At 36.6% G+C, this 25631-nt stretch overlaps 1 protein-coding gene across 2 annotated transcripts in view; it reads right to left on the bottom strand.

Annotated features, from left to right (window-relative positions):
* The window catches only part of atrnl1b (attractin-like 1b), a 422410-nt gene extending 397221 nt beyond the window's left edge, over positions 1–25189 (bottom strand). For both annotated transcript variants that reach the window (XM_006630935.3, XM_015347888.2), the window contains exon 1: positions 24049–25189. In XM_006630935.3, coding sequence (XP_006630998.1) covers positions 24049–24299 — 251 coding nt within the window. In that variant the 5' untranslated portion in view covers positions 24300–25189. The remainder of the gene's footprint in view (positions 1–24048) is intronic.
* Between the last annotated feature and the right edge of the window lie 442 nt (positions 25190–25631).

Below are 25631 nucleotides of genomic sequence, written 5' to 3'. Positions count from 1 at the left end.
AACACATCTAAACTTCTCATAAAAAGTGGTGCACTGAAAGACTCTGAATCTAAAAGGTAACATTGTATTGTTTCTTTTTTGTAAACACAACAGTACAATACAGGATGGGGAAAAAAGTATGAATAGGGGAACTTGGGAGATTTCTGCAATGAATTCAACTTAATGCTACGTGTATTCTTGTTTAGATTTTTTTTTCCTATATTCTGCAATAGAAGGCCACAGCTTCCTTTACTTATTTTTTCCCTGTTTTGTTTTCTTGATTGAAACACCCCTCCTTTTTTCTAATTTATCATTTTACAATCCAGTTAATAAAACTTCTGAGGTTTTACAGATTAAGCTTTTTTTTATTAATGTGTTGGGAGTCCAGCAACCACAGTAATCTGTTTTTCTGAGGCATTCATACAATATCCCACATCAAAGTTTTAAATTTAGAAAGGTGATAAATTGTGCAACTGCACATGTTCAACATTTAGTTCAATATGGCTGCCGCTATCCATATGCAAAATATGCACAAGTTGTATGCTAACAAATCATGAAAGAAAACTTTCATTTTACCAGCAATAAAGTGGTGCATCAGTATAATTGCTGACTCTGCATAGTGACATCTCATAGACTTGTTCATTTTCTTTGACTGAAAGAAAAGACAATTGTTTTCCATGAACCCGAAGGCAACCGATAAAAGCCAGTCAAGGATCATACAGTACTTCTTCTGCAGGTCATGGTTTTAGCCAGGGCCTTGCAAAAATATGCAAGTATTCCCCTTTCCCATTTTGCTGAATCACAAAGGATGCATGTGCATCTTTCAAAGAGAAAAGTTTTAAGCAAAACCCAAATCTTCAAACACTTATGTGTAAAAAAAAATGTGATAAAAAATGTGAATAAAAAATCATGAAAATATTAACTGCATAAGCATTCACCCGATGTGTCAATACTTGAAGGCACTTTTCACAGCAATTAAAACTGCAAACCTTTTCACATAGTTCTTTACAAACTTTGCTATCCATTAACATAATCCCACCATCATGCTTGACATTAGGGATGGGATTGGCTAGGTAATTCTATGCTTGTGCAAAACAATGCTATTCATTGCTTGAGCTTGATGTAACGGTCATGGACAAAGGGATGAAGATGGAAGACTTCTGTGAGTTATGTCTCTTCATTGTAATCATAGAGGAACATGCTTTGCAAAACTTTCCTAAACAGATCCAACCATGATTGGGCAACCTACTGCACACCAGCTTCCACACACATCCTGACAAGAAGGGACCCTGATCCTATTGCACTGAGACCAAGATGATTGGAGGGTTCAGTTTTTGCTTGCCTTTCTGAAGGTAAAATATCAAGTAGATCTCCTATATTCCAGATCTGGCTAAAGTGTTCAGTTTTTAATGAAGATAAATGTTTTAATGGTAATTTCACAACTGAAAAGGCCCCTCTCCTTACACCACACACTAACTCTGTATAAATAATGTCCAATATATGGACAAATGAGACATTTTGGAACTCTGATGATAAACATCTAGATGATTTAGCATAATTCAGAAAGTATCCAAACATTTTATGCAGTTGTCAACCTAGCAATTTTCATTTGTAATTTCATTGCACAATAAATCTCATTAACACTTAACCAACACGTGTTTTGTAGGCTGAAAGAAACCACTGACAAAAACTCCTCCAAACATAGGGAGAGCATGAAAAATCCACACAAAGTGAACCCCAGACCAAAGAGACAGCAAAGGTCAGTGAAAAACTGTTACATTATTAAATAATTCCAAGTGAAACTATTCTCGTAAAATGTAATAGATGGTTTAAAACTTACTGTTTTCAAATCATGCGCACCTGCTCAGTGAAGCACACACAAATGCAAAAATAACTTGAATGTATGTTGGTGAAGCAAATAATGAGAAATATGAAGCAAAAACATCTATCAACTCAAAGTGCATAAGCTATGCAATTAAATAAAACATTTTCCTATACTTCCACAAGTATTGCCAAGATTTATTTTTTGCAAAGTTGTTTGCAGGACAGGCATAGGAACAATGAACTCAGCAGCACTGAAAAAAGCAGTGTTATTAACAGGTTGCCAAGCAATACATCAAAAATAATTAAATGACTCTTGATTAGCTTCCAGATCAGATGAACTCAATGTCACTGCTGCTGGTATCTATTTACAGTCTGGGGAAGTGTTTCTCCAGGCCAGGAAAAAAAGATCTACCACTTCCATTTAGGAAAAAAAAAAACTTTGAACTAAAACCCTTCCTCCTGCATATGAATACAGATTGTGTATTTTAAGCAAATTCCAAATGGCTTTAGATGCATATTAGTTAATCTTGGAAGGATTCTGCAAGACTTTTTCTTTGTCATCTAACTTTTCATTTTACACGAATCTAGTTTTCAGCCCAGCAACAATTAACAACAGTTAATCACCTTGTTTAGATTTAAAGGGAGTTAACAATGGCAGAAATAGCCTTAAATCAAGTCTTTCAGGCTTTTGAAAATGACCAATCTAAAAATGCATCAAAAATGACATGACAAAAGAGTACAGAACTGCCTAGTACTTGCTACACTTAAATGGTGACACAGCACTAAAGTAAAGCATATCAACATCATACGTTGAAACACTATCTTGGGCAAAGATCTTATTTCAGTCAAACAGCCCAAATTACTCTCAGAGGCTACTCCATGAGGCCAACCACTTAAAGAGGAACTGCATTACCAATTTCTCAGTCTGGTAACTAAATCTTGGTAACAAAATAAATGAATTGACGTTATAGAAAAATTGTATACATTTCAAATTCAATACAAAATCGTGAACGTTGTTAAAGTACTGTAAATCGCCATATTGTTGCAAACCCCTCGTCTCACCATGGCCGAGAGCTAGAGTTACCACAAACTGCAATGTGAAGTGGCCCCTTCCATCTCACCAGTCACTACAATGACTAATGTAATGTGATGTAGGTGTAAACACATACAAGTTGCATAGCAGACATTTCACAACAGAAAAGTGCCAACGTAATCTACATGCATGTTCTACATGAGTTAACTAGTATTTTTCCACTAGAATTGTCTCAAAATCTAGAGCAATATTCTATTGGATTACAAGAGATGTATTCACAAACCTAAAGTACTTATATACAATGTAATAGAGCCACATCACGTCACCAGAAGACTTAATGCCTTGTTCTGGATCACAGAACATGGCACTGTGCATACCTGGAATTTTCAACTAGATTGTGATGTAAACAGTTACTGTGGACATTTTACTTATATCATGGTTGAAATGTACTTATCAATGCTGATTCTTTCTATCCCCAAAATATAAAAATAGCATTCCAGTTCACCTTTAAGAATTGCAACCCACTAGAGAATCCACAGAATCAAAGTCACCTTAATGTCCTGAAGATTCTGGAAGCTGGATTACAAGAATTACAAATGGAAGATGACATTTCAAAGAACCTCTAGAAACAGGTATAACCCTGTTACATGCACCCTTAGTATTCACTCATGTGTCAAAGCTAAGCAACTTTGAAAGCCTGCAGTTTGAGTTAGTCCTTACATTCATACTTTATTAAATGGGTTCTATAAATGACACGTCTAGGTTTTGGAGGTGTAACCAAAAAAACAGCTTTACCAAAGGCATTAAGCAAAAGTAAATTTGCCACAGTATCATTCACATTTATATAAGTGATTCATTATAAGTGCATAAAATAAATACCTTATACTACACTTATTCCGGATTCTTAATTCAGCCACAACAACTGAATACTTTCTTGCATTTTCTAAATAAATCTACACAGGATCCACATAAGGTAATTTATCTACTGGCCCTTGTTTATGTTGTTAGAAATGTGTTCCTCCAAATAGAGTTGTGATCATAAAATGTCTTTCTGATATAGAAGTCTCCTTAGTAAGAAAAAAAACATCTTGCAGTAAGAGCACTACAGAAAGACCCTTTTCCCCAGTTGATCTTGTGATCAGCTCTCTCAAAGACAAACTGTTTCTGAAAATATTTTAGATTTTGGCACATTGAAGACAAAGAAACAGATTCTGTTCCACTAAAACAATGCCACCGGTAGTTTTCATCTGTGATGAAACATGGCATAAAGACTGGTATTTGCTGAATGGAGCATTTCAGTTGTTCTTTCAAAACAGAATATAGTAGGACCAAAACCTACACTAGTAAATTACTTTTAACAATGCAAGAAGAGATTACAAATGAGCTCACTGAAAAGAGTTTGTTACTATGATATAAGTGTAATGTGTTCAAAGAAAGATCGGGTCACTTGCATAGACCCTTTTAATTATTTAGAAGAACATGTACAAATGGAAAAAAAATGCTCTTTCAAAGTGTGAGTTTTGGAAAGTACTATAGATATGTCCAATCTTACACAGAACTTAACATAATTTACACATAATAGAGCTCAGTACAGTCATTAGTCTCTTTCCCTAGGCAAATGTGTTATATCAAAGGATTATCCCAATATTTCAGGGAGCCTATGAAATGCTAAACTCATAGATTCAAGCAAAAAAAAATGACAGGTTTCTCAGCAACTGGAAATACAGAAGCTGACACGTACAATAAATTTAGAGAAAATGGTATCATAAAGTTATTTTCTGCATGGGTAATTAAACTTAAATATATTTAAGTCTAATATATTACGGTACAATCTTCAAAGGCCAGTATAAGATTGTTCCATATCAATTCTAGGTTACCTCATCTTAGGCCACTAACAATCCACCCTACATAGATGTTTCATCTTATGGAGCAGTATTCACTTGAGGGCTTCGATTTAAAACCATGTCTTATTGTATTTCTGATATTTAACTAAGGTCTCTAGAAATTGAACAAAATTACAAAGCCAGCCACTTTAACCATTGAGTCTCTCTGTGGAAATCCAGACATCAACACAAAAACAATCAGAATGTGTGTTTTGGTGAGACTGAAATGCTGTTAAAATGGACTCCAAGGACTAAAGATAAGAACAAAAGAGCCAACCCCCATGGATGAACTTAGAGCATGCTGAGACGCAGTGGGAATTACTGTCTCTGACCGTAATGTCAGTTTTAGTCCTTGGATTACATTGCACCTAATTTGTGCTTATAAAGCCCCTGGGTTGTGAAAGGAGTGAAGGACAGTGTATAATATATGAAATACAGTAATCTTCCAGAAAATAGTACTTTGTATTTTCTCTGAAAGAAAATAGACACTGGAAAACAGCAACAACAGATATAAAAAATTCCCTACAATAATCAGACCTTAATGAAGGGTAAGAAAGAACATTAGTCATATTTTAGGTGCAAATGTGGCACTTACAGTGCCTTGCGAAAGTATTCGGCCCCCTTGAACTTTTCAACCTTTTGCCACATTTCAGGCTTCAAACATAAAGATATAATTTTTTTATTTTATGTGAAGAATCACCAACAAATGGGACACAATTGTGAAGTGGAACGAAATCTATTGGATTTTTGAAACTTTTTTAACTAATAAAAAAATGAAAAGTGGGGCGTGCAAAATTATTCAAAATTATATAAATTATAAATCTCTAAATGGTCAAATTTCACTGAGTGACGGGTATTTACATCTATCAAAAAAGCTAAAGAAAAAAGCGCCTCTTTCCAATTTATTATAAGGACCTTTCCGGGATACTGATTAGAAAAATGTGTTACTACACTGTAAGGACATTGCAGTTTTGATATTTTGCTATTAGCAAGGTTTTGCTTTTACCGTTAAAAATGGCAAATAAGCAGATTTGTGGTAATGAAAAGAGCAGATCTTTTTTGTGTGCTGCACCAGGAAAATGTATAATAAAAAACACTCGTTGCTGAATTTGAGTTTGAAATGCAACTTTTTGAAGAGGTTGTCTTGTGTCATGTGATATAGAGTTTAAGGTGCTGGGTTTTTATTTTGCTGCAAAAAATGATTAAATTGGCTGTATGGGGTTTTTTTTTTGCCAGCAGCCATATCACTCTGCAACTCACATCTAGCAACCCACTGAAGCTAAGCAGGTGTGAGCCTGGCTAATACCTGGATCAGAGACCTCCTGGGAAAAACTAAGGTTGCGGTTGGAAGAGGTGTTAGCGGGGCCAGCAGGGGGCTCTCACCCTGCGGTCTGTGTGGGTCCTAATGGCCCAGTATAGTGACGGGGACACTATCCTCTACAAAGGCGCTGTCCTTCAGATGAGATTTAAAACCAAGGTCCTGACTCTCTGTGGTCATTAAAAATCCCACTGTTTCTCGAAAAGAGTAGGGGTATTCGGCGTCTTGGCCAAATTTCCCCATTAGCCTTTACCAGTCATGGCCTCCTAATAATCCCCATCTACAAACTGGCTTCATTTCTCTGTTCTCCTCCCCACTGATAGCTGATGTGTGGTGAGCGTTCTGGCACACTATGGCTGCCGTCCCATCATTGGTGGTGGAGGAGGGGAGTCCCCATTACCTGTAAAGCACTTTGAGTGGAGTGTTCAGAAAAGCTCTATATAAGTGAAAGGAATTATTCGTTTTCACTGCTGTGAAAACAAACTGATGTTTGGGTTTAGAGGATATTGGAAATCACGTGCATGTGCAATACTTTGTGAAACAAATATAAAATGTTATAAAGCATTACAAAAATCAATACAATATGCACATTTCCACACCTGTGACATATTCATCCAACATGTCCGCAAACCACAACCTTTACCCTGATCACACAAGACTCAATTTACACAAATCCAACTTTATGTAAAAGCTTCCCGTGGCTCCCGTAACACAATTTTCAAGGTAAAGAAAGTTTGTCACACGAGTAAAGAGCAGTGTTCCAACTACCTTTCACAGACGAACAGCGCGGAGTAAACGCAATGCGGTCACCACCAGCATCCACTAGGGGGCTTTATTTTACACTCAAGTCTCAATTAGCTTTCGCACCCAAGTGCGCTTACTATTTTTATTTACTGTGTATTCTAATTACTGAACAAAACAGTGTAGGTTAATGAAATTACCATTTGTTTTAAGTGTATACTAAATTTGGTGTTTAATTAATCTAATTAGAAGGTTTTAAAACTTTTTCATTTCTCTCTCCATACGTACAAGCGGGATAAGTTTCCTTTCTTTCTCTAACTGATGGACTGCCCTCCTATGCCTCCTTCCTCACTCACCACCACAGCTACAGCAAAGTAAGAATGCTGCAATATCATAAATGGTACTGTAATTATCTATGCGTGTTCACACTATGGTTAAGAAAGGGTCACTTCCAGTTAAGATTAGATTCGGGTAATGAAAACACCTAAAGAACTGAACTCTTAAACAGGGAACAGATGTACATAACCAATGTTTTACTAAATTATTCAAATGTAAGGTTATTAAAGAGGAAAGATCACAGTACTATGCTGTATATTGTACCCAGTACCCAGAAACAGTGACGGGGACTGTGGCACAGCAGGAAGGGGCATTTTTCAGAGGTTAAACTGAAGTCTTCACTAATTATGGTCTTCACCAATCACATGGTGATGTTGAAAAACGAATGCAGGCGTGCCTGAAGGCTCCACAGCCCAAATATTGTGTTTCTTTCGTGCTCTTTTCAGCATGGACTAAACCTTTACTTGCTCCTTTGCAGCGTACGCATGCTGATGCAGCTACCTTCTTGAACGTATGTATGCTAAACCTTATATCTTGACTAAGGAAATCTCCAGCCAAGGCTTTCAAGATCTGATTTACCTGATATGGAATATCAACCATGTAATTTGACAAACTAAGTACTGCAATTACTCATTTTTCCACTTTATCTCCTGTCGTCAAGCTGCTTGTTCTGCAGTGTCTGCCAAATGCTGTCCAGGGAGCACCGCTCTTCAGAGGGAGATGAAGCACATTCGCTCCAATTTACAAGAAGCTCTGGCACTTGCAGACTGAAAAGTGCCTTGGAAATGCAGACTTGGATAATCATAATACTCTCACATTATACTTATACATTCATGGGTAAACATCTACAGGCCAGAAGGTCAAAGCCATGACATTCTTCAGGTTTTTAGCCTTTATCTAAAAGCCTTAAACGGCTTTGAAAAATCACTACAAACAAAAGAGATGGGTAAATTCAACCATGTGCCAATGACTGTTATGGTACAGCGATGCTTGAGAGGTTTACAAAACAGTACACATCAATATATAAAAAGTGAGCAGTTTTACATGCTCTTCATGTTTTACATGAACAGTCTATTCAAATGCCAAACCGATTTATAGTGAAATGGCTTTCTGCTATTTACTGAAATAACTATCTATACCTCTTGCCAAGTGACAGCCATATGATTTGCCTATAGCTATGCAGCCCCCAATTCACAGTCTTATGATATTCAATCTCATTTATAACACATTGTCTTGTACCACAGATGTGCTATACCACTCAAATTGCCGTAGGAAAGCCTCTGAAAAGCCTTTGATCGCGACGAACAGAATCAATGTAGGCAAGTTTATAATTAAACAGTCATTACTAAAATTACCCCATAAACAATGTACAATGGTATATTTACAGTGCCCTCCAGAATTATTGGCACCCTTGGTAAAGAGGAGCAAAAAAGGCTATGAAAAAATGTCTTTGTTCTTCATCAGCTTGATCTTACACTGAAAATATGAGAGAAATCTATCCTTTCAGTGAGGTAAAATAAACATTTTTCTCAAAAACACATGTATCACAATTATTGGCACCCCTAAAAATTCCTATGAACAAAATCTAACTGACATTTATTCCCAATAATATTTTACCTTTCTTAAGCACACCTGAGTCTTTTGGAACTCTTAAGTGGTCATCCATGACTTCCTGTTTCACTGGGGTAAAAATATGAGGTGATATGCAGGCCAAACACTCTTAGTCATCCATCAACATGGGGAAGATCAGAGAATACACAAATGAAATGAGACAGAAGGTTGTTGACCTGTATAAATCAGGCAATGGCTACTGAAAATACCCATCCTCACTATTAGGGCAATAATCAAGAAGTTTCAAACAACTGGAGCTGTGATTAACCTGCCTGGAAGAGGACGCAGGTGTATTTTGCCCCCACACACAGTGAGGAGGATGGTCCATGAGGCAACACTTTCTCTAAGGATCACAGTTGGACACTTGCAGTAGTTGGTTGCATCCTGGGATCACCAACTCTCCAAAACTACAATTAGACACCACCTCCATGCCAATAAACTATTCGGCAATAAACTATTCTTGTCAGAAGAAAGCCTCTGCTGTCATAAAACCTTCAAAATAAGTGCTTGGAGTTCGCTAAACATCACTGGAAATCTGATTGGAACCGGGTTCTATGGTCAGATGAGACAAAAATAGAGCTTTTTGGCAACAAACAGGGTGGGTTTGGTGTACAAAGAGTCAAGGTCATGCAGAAAAGAACCTAATCCCCACTGTGAAGTATGGTGGTGGATCTGTGATGTTGTGGGTCTGTTCATCTTGCAAAGGCCCTGGGAATCTTGTTAGGATACATGGCATCACGGACTCCTTAAAATACCAGGAGATTTTAGATCAGAATCTGGCTGCCTCTGCAAGGAGGCTAAGAATGAGTCGTGGTTGGATCTTCCAGCAGGACAATAATCCAAAGCATACCTCCAAATCCACAAAAAAATGGTTCACTGATCACAGAATCAAGCTTTTGCAGTGGCCATCCCAGTCCCCTGACCTAAACCCCATTGAAAACCTGTGGGGTGATCTGAAGAGGAGAGCCCACAAGCAAGGACGAAGGACTCTGAAGGATCTGGAGAGATTCTGTATGAAGGAATGGTCTCAGATCCCTTTATATGTGTTCTCCCACCTCATCCAGCATTATAAGAGAAGACTCAGTGCTGTTGTCTTGGCAAAGGGAGGGTGCACAAAGTACAAATTGCAGGGGTGCCAATAATTTTGACACGTTTTTGAGAAAAATGTTTATTTTAGGATTTCTTTTTCTTTAAATAATTTTACCTCACTGAAGGTTAGATTTCTCTCATATTCTCAGTGTAAGATCAAGCTGATAAACAACAAAGACATTATTTCATAGCTTTTTTTGCTCATCTTTACCAAGGGTGCCAATAATTCTGGAAGGCACTACATATGAAAAATATACCCACCTTGGAGTATGTATAGTTTAATAAAATCTGCAATTGTGAAACTTTCAGCACTCCAAAAAGTTTAAATGATATTTTCATGCTTAGGTTTATACATCTAGAACAATTGCAGTTTGAGTCATCATGGCTTTGCAAGCACAAAAGCCCCAATTAGAACCAACACTGCTAAATGTCAGCTGTAGACATCAGCATGAATTTCTTATTGTCTTAGTATTTTTAAGGAGCACTGTGATAAAACCATTTATTTTCAAACAACAGATAAACAGTTGCTCAAACCTTTATTCTGAAAAAGGTAAAAAAGTAGCTCTGCATCTTCCCTTTTAATATACATCTAATGCCACATGTAACGTTACTTGAATATTCAAATAATTCCCTAACAATAGTTTCTTCAGTTTAGGAAAAAGAAGCGATAGATTAAAACCCACATTTTACAAGCATTATCTACAGCAGTTCTCAGTCCTAGAGTACCCGTCTGTTTAATTTTGTTCCATCTGGGCCCTTAATTGCCAGTGCTAATTGCTGCCAGTTATCTGCTTGTTCAGGCTTTCTTCATGTACTCAGACTTTGGTTTCTGAAATACCACAGTACAGTGATTCTAAATCCTGGTCCTGTAAAACCCCTGTCTCTTATAATTTTACTCCAGTCAAGCTCTTAATCACAGCCTAATTTACTTCAATTTTCGTCTCCCCCCCCCATCCCATTTGCTTTCAGCTCTTAATAAAAGGCTGACTGTGATCTGAAATTGGTATGAACCGTGCTAGCAGAAATAAGCAATTGGACTTGAGCACAAGAAAAGCATTGACACACTACGGGAGTGTGACACAGTGTCATTCTCACCTGTGCCTGCTCATTATTAAGCGATCACCTATTAAGACAGATGTTTTAATGTTGAGTGAGAAAGGGGAGAGAAAATTCTTCATTATCAAACTGAACAGAGACTGCATAAAGTTGTGTCCTGAGGTTATTGGAACTAATGCATTTTAGGAAATTTCTGAAATGAATGACTGAGGGCAGATAATGTCTAAAGCAGCAAACAAACCAGTTACATTAGGCACCAATTAGCACTGGTGATTAAGGGCCATGTAATGAATAAAACCCAGCATGCACAGTAGTTCAGAACAAGGATTGAGAACCACTGATCTATAGTAATAAAGAGCTTCTAAATATTTGATTTCAATACTGCAAAGAGAACGAGAAGTCTTTTTTTCTCTCTTTTTGGAGATTTATTATAAGACATCATATACTTGAAATCTACCATATCAGAAAGTTACAGCTGAATGTCCCTGAAGACAAAATTATGTCCTTTGTTGTAGTAATATATATATATATGAATCACAGAACTGAAACCTACAACTGTTGAAAACAAAGTCATAACTTCAATTCCACACTAACCCCAAAAGGAACATCATGCTTTAACTCAAATTAAGAGCATCTCTTACAAAGAAAGTAAAGAAATTATCATGGGTCACGGAAGAAGCAATATTATTTTGTTGTTGTTTCAGCTCAATAGCTGAGGACAACTAACATAATAAATAATGAAGTAAAAGCCTTTATTGGTGCAATCCATGCAAAAAGGCCAAGGGATTCTAGCACTGTACTCACAGGACAACTCAATCTTCACACCCACAATCCTGCTGTGAAGGTCCAAAGCTTGTCAAGTTCCAAGGGAGAGACGTCACCTTCTGTCATGGGCTCAGTGCCAAATGAGGACAGTCACATACACACCAGATAGCTATTACCTAATATTTCTATACAAAATACACAAACACCCATGGCCAAAGATTTCTAATGAAGTTGTTTAAAGGGTTGTTTTTAAACAACAATGAGTACTTTCCTGCTAACACAAATCATTTCCCCTCCCCAAAAACAACTATATTTAATAGCTTGCCAGTATTTCCACTGTAATATCATAGGATTAAAAAAATATGCTGCCAACACGTAAGAAAATCTTAGCTTTATCCTGTTAGTACACCCAACATAAAGCTTGGTGTGAGATCTGAACCCCACCCCCAGACATCTTTAATTCCTTTCCGACTTCATCCACAAAATCTGCTTGAAAGCATCTCTTTCTCTCATTCAAACATCTGTTTTAATAGAGCTGTTTGTTAGTCTCAGCCTGGAGTGAATCTTGCTTCCACTGATGTCATTTATTTTTGGGTTGCAGCCATTTTTTGTGTCCAGCCAAAATATTATGCTGTAACAATACCTAATCCCATACATCAACAAACTTCTTGGCAGATATACATCATACTACGCTGCCAATAATTTCAGAACGTAATATTTAGAGAATGGAGGATGAATACACTGTGAAAATGTTCTAGAAAGAAGGCGACATTTTTCAAACAAGATTAAAACAATAATATCCACATGCTGAACCAATCCATCACATTAATATTTCATGTCCTACCTTGCCAATAAAGTCAGGGTTAATGCATTTCTGCTACATTTGGGTGGCATTCATGAATAAAGCACATTCTCTGTGTAATCTAATGACCAAGGGATATATGCTTATGTATTATCTTGCTTTTCCACAGCAACTGCTTTGATTTCATTGTTTCTGATTCCGAGTTACTTGCGAAGATCAAGGGTAAACATTTCCAAACTCATTTAGGTAACACTAATGCAGCTATAATTTACCCGAGTGATGTTTTAGGTGCATAAAAAAGAAAGCATGTTTGATGAACAGGCATGCGGCACCATGGGTGGCACAAGCTTCTAGATTCGGAAAGGTTTTTTTAAGCATCACACATCAGTGCAGCTGCCCTCTAATATCCGAGCTCTTGTTTGCTAGGATTCTCTACCCTCTGAATTTTCATGTACCTCACGCATTAATAAATCAAAAGCACATCGCTTCAGTTTAGTAAGAAAAGCTCACCCAACAGTGAAAGACAGCCGCACAAGGTAAAGTGCAATTTGTGACTATCTTTAAAGAATGGCTTGGAGAGTTTCCAACAGTGATAGAGTGCAGCAATGTTTAATAAATTACTTTTTACTCTTCCATGGCAGAGACAATGATAAAAACCCATTACACTGCCCGTACTCATTGATGTTTCCATCAGTGAACCTCTCCCCTATACACGCAGTACAGTTAATCCACAAATGCAGTTTTAAGATCAAAAACCATTAAAAGAGATGCATCTGTTCACAGGCCGTTATGCCTGGCTCCCAGAAATAATTAAAGAAAGAAAACCTGGGCACTATTGGCTTTTGAAGGACTTACAGTTACAACAGAACTAGAAAATTCTTGTATCTTGTTTTAAATTAATTGTGCGATTTAAAAGAACATATAATAACCAAAGAATGCATTAAGGACAATAGTTTTTCTGAACATGAGACACCACTACATAACAGGGCACTGAAAAGCCACAGATATTTAGTCCTCTATACAAAATCATCCTGTTCTGAATTAAAGCTACAGACCACAACATTATAGCAGCATCTTCACTGCCATGCAATAGGCAGTATTTTGAAATTAAGTGGGATATGTTCAGTAGCAGGCAGCATGATGATGCAGTGGTTAGCATTACTGCCTGGCAGAGCTGGGGACTGGATTCAATTTTGGACCTGGGATACTATCTGGGTAGAGTCTGTATGTTCTCCTTACATTAACAGGCTTCTAGGGAAACAGGCTCAGTCAAAGGAACATGTGCCAAAGTCCTTCACATTTATTCCACACATCGTGTTTACCAGTGACGTTCTTATGATCTGAACACAGGATTTCTGGATTTCTGGTTCTGTTGAGTAAAGATTAAGTTTGTGTTTGCGAATAAGTATAGGATGTGCATGTCCATTCAATTCGACCATCGCACAGCAGAAGAGAAAATCATAGAAACATGACCAAGATTCAAAACAAAGCTTGAGGGTCATGGGCTTACAATAAGGGAAACTCTTCAAAAGGGACTCCCAGTCCACATCTATAGCCCCCAGTGTCAATCTAAAAATACCACTTTCAAATACCTTTAGTAAAAATAAGAACAAGGCAAGACAACCTCTGCTTAAGCAATCCAGATAAAATGGAAAAAACTTCAAAATGAGACTCAGAGTGCAGGTGGTCCTGGAGTCATTTATTCAAGCCTGAGCTATATCACTAATCAAATGTGGTCATGATTCCCCAGATTGCAACACACTGCCTGACCCTACTTATCTAGAGCCCTTTTACCTTTCTGCCTAACACAATGTAGTCAAGTAAGGAATGCTCTTCTACTCTAGTTGGGGTTAACTCGGCTGTAAAGCACTACAGGTGGGTGTGTCAGAAGACAGGGGATTTGAGATTTTAAAGCCAAATCACATACAATTAGGAATTACAAAACGGCTCGTTATGAACATAAATTAAGAAAAAAATTAGAACGCAGCTCCATAACGATTTGGCCGTTTGTTGGTCTTCTCAAGTCTTATTTTCCATTAAACCAGAACAGCAGCTTTGTGAATTAGATTCCTAGTCTTTTCAAAAGCACCAAATACCAAAAGGGGGGCCACCACAACCCCACTATATTGCATCAAGCGTTACTGGTTACTTTACAGATTCAGTAACAGTGTTATTGGCCTTTTCATCTCTGCAGGGCATGCTTGTCACTGAGCAGGTAAAGCTGAGAAGGCAGAGAGAGAGTAGACATCTTCTGGAAACTGAGGAGGAGAAAGTAAGAGGGGATAGTTCCCCATTTTTTTTATAAAGTGTGGCAAAAAGGAAGAGTACTTTAAAGTGAACTCCTTCAGACTTAAAACTTTACTATAATAAATCCTGTGGTTTCACCTTGAAATTTCACCTTCAAGGTCCAAAACTCAGTGATATAGTGACAGCTAACTCTTAGACAGTTACATTTATTCCCCTCCCCAAAAAGGGCATATATTGCATAACAGATGCAACACACATAAAAAAGCTTTTGACCCGACACTAATGCAAATAATGTACAACTTGGAACGTTCACAATATTTCAGTTACGATTAAGATGTTTTGGAGCCAAGGTCAGCACTCTCAACGCAGCATTGAGCAGAAAATTGCAAATCGTCTGCTGTATCAGATAAAGCCTCCCTTGCTCTCTGGCTCCTACAAAGAAACTCTAGTCAGGGAGCTGCTAATAAAACAGATGTGTCAACCACTTAAGTTCAACCCAGTCAGCATGATGTCAGAAAGTAGAGAGTAAGATAATTTAAATAAGCAGGAAGGGATTGGGACCACCTTAGTAAGCACAGGAGGGGACGTTTAGAGGTTTTCTATACAATGTAATGCTGAACCAACTCAGCCTTGTTACTCGTATATCTTGAATGCAATTTGAAAAAACAATAAGATGTTTAAACATTCCTGACATAATTGTTAGAAAGTTTGGAAAACCTTACACTTACCATACATATTAAGATAAATACTGCACACGTCTAATCATTGCCAAACAAGACTGCATTTACAAGAACGTCTCTGGGTTGAGCTCATTTTGTAACAAGGACACACACAATTGACATTCGCCACTGGCGTCAGCTAGGCTTTGCCATTCATGTTCCTTGGGAAAAAAACTGCCATTACACAATAAAACAAGATTTTTTCAAAAATGTGCCAAGAGGCTTAAGCAATTCACAGTCCAACTTTTGCAAGTTTGATTATGAACTATAACATTAGTTCGTCAGTACCAGATCTGCCCAAGCTGCAACACTAAATGGTTTGAGCACTTCTGGGGTTGGGAGGGACTGTCAGGCAGGGTCTACCAGCGACACGCTCAAAAGAGTCTGAAGACAGGGCTGAACCACCTTGAACTTGCCAAGCACCAGTAACCTTGCAATAACATCAGTGAAAGGTGCATCACACCTGCAACTGATGATGACTCTTTTGTAAGGCACTATAGAGTTCAGTCTATAAAATGGCAAATGGCTTTTCAGCATCCGAACCATGTGAATGTTGCTCACACTTTCCTCCACATTATTACAAGGATGTTAGCAGTGAGAAGGACCGATTATCACCTTATTCATTTGTTCACAGCAAAAAAAACTATGTGCAAACTTAGCGACATGCAGCAAACTGTAAAAGCTACAGTAACCATAATTCATACTTACACTAGTCATACTCTTGTGATAACTGACATGAGTTTACTTAACATAAACAGGGCAAATAACCATGAAAACTTGGCACTCTAAGTTCAAAGTAAATATCTGAACTGTGGAGGAAACCAGCTGCAGAAACCATAAAAGAATGACATTCCTAGCATGTCAGCGTGGTCAAAACAGACACAGGGTTTTGCTGCTCTGGACTGCATTAACCACTGCATATTACCTGTCAAAGAACGAAAAATGTTTTGAGAATCCCAAACGCCATCGTCTTTACCGGTACAAACAAAGAAAAAGGCAACGCAGATGTGCTGCAATGTACGTTGAAAGACACCAAAATGTTTCAGCAAATAAGGACTTAGGAAACATCGGCCAGTACAATATTCCCAGTAAGTTTGTTAAATTTCATTTCACCTGAATATTATACATCACACAAAAACCGACATCTTTAACTGCATTGTTATGGTGAGCATTATAAGGTTTATATAAGCCCAGTCCTCTCAAATAACATTTGATTTAATGGACTTTGGCTAAGTAGCACAGTGTTAACCTGACCGTACTCTCACATAAGGATAAAAGATTAATTTGGTCACTGAACAGATGGCCATCTCACTGCACTGTGCTCATTTATCATCATTCTGGATCCTCCAAGTCATAATCGCAAAACATCACAGTCAACCAACTTATTTCTGGCTCCTCATGCTGTGCACCGTACCAACCTTAAAAACTATGTGGTTTAAGAAAAATCAAGTTTAAAAATACCATAATACAGATTGAGCAAATGTAAATAATGCAAATTACCATGTGAAATTATTGGGAGTTAGGACTTGGATAATTTTAGAAACTAAGCTCTTGCTATTTTTATACATTTTGCTATTTTTATTAATATACAATGGGAATAAAACAAGGAGGGTTTGAATTGCTTCGGGGAAAAAAGTTACCCAATTTGCACCATACCTTACATCTTGAAAGACCTAGAGAGTATGCCATCAACACACAATTTAGTTTACCATTCTGGCCACACATAAGAATCTGCCAGAGCGATTGCTTGAGTACTAGCTACGAGCTAGAATGATTTTAAATCAGCATTGAGTTACTCACTCAGATTAATTAGAATAAGATTTCATCCCCTTTTCTCTCTACACTATATGGCTGCTTTCAATCTTTTGTAAATCCAGGCTGCCTCCAGGATTCTGTCTAACATCTCAATGACTCTTCTCTTAAACAAGCAAGAGAAGATCCCCCTATCTGCCTTGCAATAATGTGCCCAATATAATATACTACAAACTAAAATAAAAAAAACATTAGAACAATGTGACACCTTAATACATTTTACTATATACATTAACTTTAAGTTAAACAAAATCTGAGCATTTAAAAATCTTAAGTTAACTGGAGAGTACAATGAAACAAGACTAAAAAGGACTATCAAAATAAACTATCAACTTATTTATTCCTGATTAAGTGTTTTTTGCATCCCTTAACATTTTACCTTCAATTCACACCAAAGCATAAAAACATTGCTTGATGTAGGCATCATTACCATAATAATAAAGAATTATCATAAAGGTTTAGACTCAAAACTTAAATTAAAAATGACAGCTGTGTGTTTGTCAAAAGTAACCATAACCAGGTCCTTACATCCCATTTATTAAAAGCAATCCAATCCATTTAAAGTCAGTAATCCACAAATTATTTTCTTATTGTTAAAATATGCAGGATTTCTTGCAGGACATTAAATTTCAAGTTATTTGCACCTGGCTAGGGTTACAAATAAATGACAAGGAAGAAATAAGACCAACTTAAATTTAGACTTGCTGTACATTCCAAGTTATACTGGTTTACATTTGAAGGCGGGCTGACATCTACATATCTACTCAAGAGTTGTAGTGACAGCATTTTACAATGCTCAGCATTGCATAGAGAACGGCTTGGAGATGTGGTTTTGTAAATTGAGCTCCACTAATATAGACCTACTGCCATCCATAACTAACACACAGGCTATTTCAATTTTAACAGAAAACCTTGAGAATATTTTTATAATATCATAATCCCTAGACTAGACAAAATAAAAACAATAGCAGTCTAGCTTTCCCTTTGAAACACTTTACCTGCAGCCCTGGTCCAGAGGAATGTCAGATTTTCTAAGCATATTTCATCAATGATTAAAGTCCATGTTCATCATACTTAAAAAACAATAATTGGTTCACTTACATCATTATGAGCTGGGCTGGAATAAAATCCAGCAGGTGGTTTTGGAAAACAAAATTGTAAGTATAGTGCAGTCCTGTGCAACATTTAGACAAATCCAGTACTGAAAACACTCTTAATTACACATTTTTAATTATCCCACAACACTACCACCATAGGAGCTTCTAACACACATCATCCAGTTTTTGAAACCGGTACAATAGAGCTAATTGGAGCATCCTTCAATAGATACCTGCAGTTACAGCAGGTCCTTGCTAACGCACAAGCACTAAATCAGACACTGGCAAAATGATTTCACATAACCTTCATCGCAACAGTCAAATCCCATCTTCAGGGCAGTATGAACAGAAAGCCCAGATGTCTAAAATGGTTTCTTCAGGACTTATTAATAATGCTCATACAGTACACTCTGTCTAGGGTGCCAGACTGGTGCTTTTTGGAATGACTGACTCAGGTGTAATGGCTATACACAAGTTTGGCAATTTACATACTACAGATAAATATTCATTTCAGGTAACAATCTGGTATTCCTTACTAAGGAAGCTAAATCTAGACTATATTAAATTGGTTTCAAAGATAATGTGATTCAACATTTACTACATACCACCTTTTTTATATTGCAAGCCAATTTTAAAAAATAAGGATAGCGCAGGTGCTTGATGTATTTTATACTTTTGTTTTTCTGCTTTTCACAATCTAATAGTGGGCTTCATACAGATCAAAGGGTACCGACTATGACTGCTTACTGCACTAACTACGATAGGTATACACAATATTGGATCACGGGTCCTGCAGTTTGTAATAGCAATGGAAAAGTTTAAGTGATCCAGTAAAAACAACACTGCAATGTTATGTATTAAATCTCCTGTAAAAACTATTTTTTTTAAGTGAGCTTTAAAAAAAGACACAAACAAATTCAAAATCCATAATCACAAAAGTCTAAAATGGATTTGGCCAACATGGTTCACTGTCATGAAGCTTCACATGAAAAGGCTCCATCGCCTATTGTATTCTCCCTGGTCTTCAGTAGAATAAGAATGCACTTCAGATTAAGTATTGGTCTATATTCAATACTGTGCTTAAAGTAGCCTGGAGAGCAGGGGAAAACCTTTAAATCCACTCAAAATGTCACGAGGCAAAAATTTAATTTACACAGGATAGGCCTTACATGCTGAGGTAGAGTGGCATTAGTTAGCACATGAGCCACAGAACTCTGGACAGAATGTTGCATTATTTATTTACTTAGCAAATGCCCTTAGCCAGGGAAACCTACAACTGTAGCTTAGTAGAAACTCCAGTACATAATCTTGATTAAATAAAAGCATGTATCATTTATTCAGCATGAGATACAACAACAACTGAGTATTTCCTTTGAGCACTAGAACAGCCCAGTTATACAGTTACCAGAAATGATTAAGTTTTGATTCGTTTTGATTAATCAGGAGACTAACTTTTGTTTCTAATACAAAACAGTAAAAAAAAAATTGCTCACTGTACGAACACAGTTGGTTCCAAAATGTCTGCTTGTAGGCTAAATCTCATAAATGTCCTTATTCTTGTAACCGGGCATAAACCACTTGAACAGGGGTACCTTTCCTATGTATTTGGCACCATAAATTCCTAAGTATGTTACAACAATTAGAATTCACCAACACTTCTAAACCTGTTACGTTTAAATGTATAATGAAGCAGCTACAGTGGACTCTGGAATTATTGGCACTCCGTGATAGATATGCAGAAATGTATAAAAATAGAGTTTGTAAATATACCTGTTGTTTATAAAACAAATTTCATTTTTCATACAATTTGTACAATTTATATAGTGCACATGAACAATAAATGGCATGAACTTAATCAAAAATGTTTACCAAACAAACTGTTGATCTTAAGTGAAACCTGTCAAAAACAGCATAAAACCCATAACTGTAAAAGTAAGATAGAACATCAAGCTATCTGGTGATTTTGATAGTTCATAGTGTGCACATGCAAGATAAAATGAGCAAAACAATATAATGCATACAAATTGTAGATTCAAAACATTATTCTACACTATAATATAAAACCTTTACAACTCATCTTAAGATAGTTAAGAGAACAGTTGAAAAAATATAAATGAAATACAAAGCTACATGGTTGGTGCTCATATCAGAGGGGAAAGTTAACTCGTATAACAATAATGTGTGTAAAGGCCTCACTTATATTAGTGAGCAAGTATTCCTTTCATGAGGGATACATGTATTTAACTCCTTCACTTCAGCTTCACTCTACATCATCATTCTATCACTCTGCATGATGCTTATCATCGGGTATGACGACCAGATAAAGTGGTTACATTCTTCACTAAAAGGAAATGTGAACTTCAAACCCATGAGCATATCAAATGCACAGAAGTCTCAAGTTAGACACTTAGTGTATAAATGCTGATTTTCATTTGTCTTTTTGATGTTCCTGTTTTTTTGTTTGCTTTTTACTTTTGTTGGCACTTTTTGTTTGTTTCACACTTCAGATCTGCTGATTTCAAAACACAATATAACACCTTTTTTAACTGAAAAGGCCATCTCAAAACAATTCCATGCACTGTTTTATCAGCAAATAGCATTATTGGATCAAATGAGTAAATTCACATGTTCAGTCTTATTCTGCAAACTACAATTTAAATTTACACAGTAGAAAAATTCTTTGTGTTAATATTTGTCAATGTTTTACATTTTAAGGACTGAGGAATGCAGCTAGAAATGAATAGTCAAACACTGTTAAAATATTTAACTTTAACATTAAAAATAAACATTCAGCACATTTTGTCTAGTAAATAACTGCACATAACTAATGAAATACCTAAACAATGCAAATATAAAACATTAAAGTTAATAGTGCTGGCAAGTGTAGGGCAGTGTATAACTTATCTGTTCCTTATAAAACAAAATGTATTTTTTTCTGAAAAAAATTAAGCAATTCACCTTTATAAAAAAAGAAAACATAAGATCTGACTTAAAACAAAACTGATATCCAGTATCATTTACAATAGTGTCCACAAAAATATATTCTTTAAAGTTTTATAATTGAGTTTTTTTTAAAGAAATTAAACTAGTGACATAAAAACAAAAAATAACACTTAGAGACAGGCCTAATAAATTAAGTTGTCAGCACTTTGGGCCTTAGTTTGTGCTATTCTGTCATTTTCTTTTATTATTTTTAGAACAATTCTTCACTAATTTTCAAGACGTAAAAAATACTAGGTACAGACAAATGCTAAAATCTGATCGAGGTCTCTCGTTAAGTTTTCTTTAATATGTATAAAATGCATTGTTGTATGTTGTAGAACTGAAATAAAGAAATAAAGTGATGTAAATACTTAAACAAATTTGTTTTTTTTTTAAAACAAATCATAAAACCCCTTCTTATGCCATCCCTTCCTTATAATCATGCAGATAATGTTTAGCCCAGAAGAGATGTAATTTGACTTCCAGGGCGACCCTTATAACATCAAAACAAGATAGGACCTGTGGAAGACAATACAATGCAGAGCCATAAAAACAGAGATGTTTATGCTGCATTTCTATACAGATTTAAGCATTCCTAGAAAATATATAGATGTTCTAAACTTTTGGAATCTGGGGTTTTGCATTTATATATACAGTGTAACTCTCCTATACACGCTATCCTTGGGGAATTAAAAGTACCAAGTCAATGCTAGGAATTATCTTTCGGGCATTAGAAAATCAGTTTGATCACTCTACATTAAAAACTGGCATTTTCCAGACAGCAAATAGACCTTTGTCATTTCACATTCATCTTTATAGCACCGAAGTATCACCAGGTCTCTCACTGTTTAAAAACGTTGTTATTTTCCAAGAAAATTAGCACTTGTGTTGTAACAAGTCTCTAGCTGCCAAACTCGACAGACATCGTATATGCCTATTGCCAATCAAGAGAAAAATCCAGCTTTGTTAAACTTTAATGAACGCCGCCGCCACGTGAAAAATAAAATCACCTTACCAGACTGTTACCTGAAATAGGACTTACTTGTTAAACTTCAATATTCCGCACCTTAAGTCAATAGGCAAAACCCTCGTCCTTTTGTATAACTTTAAATGGCAGCCTCTGTATTCCTGCACAGAGCAACCAAACCAACTTTAAAAAATTGTGCAGCAAAACACCATTCTGACAGTGATTATACTATTGAAGCACAAAAAGAAAGTATTAACCACTAGAAATTGAGAAATTGACTATCGGGTTTATCGAAAAGGAAGAATCCCACAATTCACACATGCAGTTTCACGTCACTCGGAGTTAGACTGGGTAAAATAGGTGACATTGTAAAACAATGCATCATATATATGGAATTAACATTTTTCTAGATTTCGAGGTTTTAATATTAGAGAAAACTGTTATTAACATGGGATTCTTGCAGGAGAATAAAAACTGAAGGAACGCCTTTGCCATTCCAATCACCTGTTTCTGAAGACCATACCTTAGATACCTTAAATTTTATTGTATTTAGTGTCGTTAAGAGACTAATCTCTCAACATAAACTCAGACAATAGTTACCAGTCAAATATTTTAAACGACCAAATGTCAAACACGATAAAACGCGTTGCTGCATTCTGCATGATATAAACTATGGCACTTTGTTCACAATGTAGCATATATACTGCAGTTCTGTGACGTAAAATGTTTACCTTGATAAGCCTTGAGATTTTAATAATTTAACCCTTGTACGTGACCTTCGTTTAAAGGCATCGACCAAATTAAGTATTAAAATAAGATGTAGGAAAACATTTCCCACATCGCACAGTAAAAAATAGCATTTTTTCCTTCTTCCTATAGGTCACTTGGTTGACAATGAAAATATGAGGGCAAGAGAAAAAATACATCGTTTGAAATATTTTTAGGCTGGTTTTACCTTTTCTCGGTGTTAAACTTTAAAAACGTTTTACAATAATGTGCTTCTTGTCATGTTTCACCGAGTGTCTTAAACGCGCGTCTGTAATTATCAAATAATTCAGAAAACAATCACTTTTTAACCAGTCTCTTAAATGTCAATTTGTGCCACACTTCACCGAAAAAGGGTTACAGTCCGTCGAGGCTCAGACATATGTAAATAGTGCATATTCATTAAACCCATCAAGGCCAAAGGTTGCAAATATACTACAGTATAATCTTGTTAATTTCAAGCTTATAATGAAAGCTTTCACGCCTTTCTCCCCCAATTTGCAGTTCTTTCGAGATACAAGACTCCTGCAGGCGGCGCACAAAATATTTCAATTATACTGCCTTCTTTTCTTTTTCCAGCTTTTCCACTCAAACGATAAGGCTGAGCGAAATTGTTAGGATATGACGAAATCTAAGAGGGGTGCTCTCAAGTGGAGATTTGAGGACTTATCCAGTCTCAGGATTTGCCCATAGAGACAGCAAAACACATCGCAACAAAAGGAATGTTTGGAGCTCAGGCTGTGTGGATTAATTCACCTGAACAAGATTAAAAAATACGCATGCACTCATTCCCACACCGCACAGCAACCCTTACTGTAAAGTGTTACCAGAACAAAGTGGGCAAAAATGCAGTAGCTTTATCACGACAGAACTCGTAATAATTGAATCGTAAAAGTGCAATAAGATGGATACAAAAGAACAATGCCTCTAAACAGGCTACAGGACCCTTGTTCCCCCCAAACCATCTAAACGACCAAGCTAGCGGACAGAAAGGACACTAATTTGAGTTATTTAATACTTACTTGAATCTGCCCTGGCAATGCTGACACTGGTCGCCTACCCATCCTTGGTCACAGATGCACGTCCCATTGAAACACCTTCCAGAATAGCAATTTTTGTCACAGGATTTTGAGAAGGCGGCTTCGGTATAAAGCACCAGGTAAAAAAGAATATAAACCACTAAGTATTTGTTGATGTGCCTCAATCCAGAAATAGGGTAGTTTTGCCATTTGAAAAGAAACAGTCCTCTTCTTAAGATATTTTCAGCACCCATTTTATTATTCGAGCTGGAAAAGAATAGATTACTACTGTTTTGGGGATTCTCAGCTGTTTTCAGAAGGACTAAGACTCCTACAATATTGTGATGTCGCTTTTTAACCTAACGAGACAACTGAATAACGCTTTCTTTCTCTGGAAAAGGAAAATCGCATTATCTTTACACAAAGTAGAAGGAGATGGAGAAACGGAAAGCGAAATATTAATCTTCTTCCAATTTTATATTCGTCCTGGGACAAAAAAAAACACAAATTCAAAGGAATTACACTTCGTTATCTAACGCGGTCAGAACTTCAGTATAAAATGATCCAGTACAGAACAGTCGCCAACATTTTACAAAAGGAATAAACTGCCGATATTTTTACAGTATTTTTAGAGCATAATAAAGAAAAATATATTCTTAATGCAATTTCTTATAATAGCTGTTTCTATTCTATAAAGCTCTGATGAGCAGCCATTTTAAAGCGCAAATATTTAATCAATGAATTCTTTTTAACAATTAAAAGCGCGTGTAGCTTTGCTAGCCCTGAATACCGCAACGCTTAACCCTTTCCCTCGCCAAAACCGAAGGAACAAAAGGTTAAAATTTCCCTTTCGCGATTTTAGCTTTGAAATCCCTGGATGGTTGGAGCAGCAGTCAATAACATGGATGTAGCTGGTGTTGTTCGCAGCACTGAAGGATGCAGCAACCTAGAGAATTTACTCGGTTTGCTCACATTTCGAAGCGCATTTTCACCATGCCCCGACTCTGTATCTTAACAGAGAATTCAGTACATGTGATTTTGTAAAGTTTCCCGTTTAATCCATTCTGAAAAGTACAAAGTACATCCGCAAGCTTTGGAACATTCAACTCCCTCCACTCTTCAACGTTTATGTTGCTGTTCTTGGTTCAGAAAAACTCCAGTACAAAGAGCTGAGCATGTGCAGAGCGGAATCCTTAATTTAAAGGGCCAGTAATAAATATACATACATGGGTATTTTCCTACTTCCCATTTTCCCAAATCATGCTTCACCGTCTCTTTAGATCACTATTTTCGTGTTTCCTTTATCTAATGATGATGATAATACAGTAACAAACACGGAGAACGAAGAATAAACTCACCCAAATAATGTAGAACATACAAATTCAAAAAGCAGCAACAAAATACAGTGGATACGTTCCAACCCACACATGCACAATAAAGAAACTAAATCAGATTACTCTGAAACAGAGGAGAATTAAAAGGTATTGACGTAGTCCATCTTCTGGACTTCTTCAGGACCAAGAAAGGAACAAGATCCCCAGCAAACATTTGGAAATCAAGAAGAACATGTTCAAAAAGGACAGCAA

Source organism: Lepisosteus oculatus, chromosome 4 (genome assembly GCF_040954835.1).
Source record: "Lepisosteus oculatus isolate fLepOcu1 chromosome 4, fLepOcu1.hap2, whole genome shotgun sequence".
Classification (NCBI taxonomy): Eukaryota; Metazoa; Chordata; class Actinopteri; order Semionotiformes; family Lepisosteidae; genus Lepisosteus; species Lepisosteus oculatus.
This window is presented reverse-complemented; position numbering and strand designations above follow the sequence as displayed.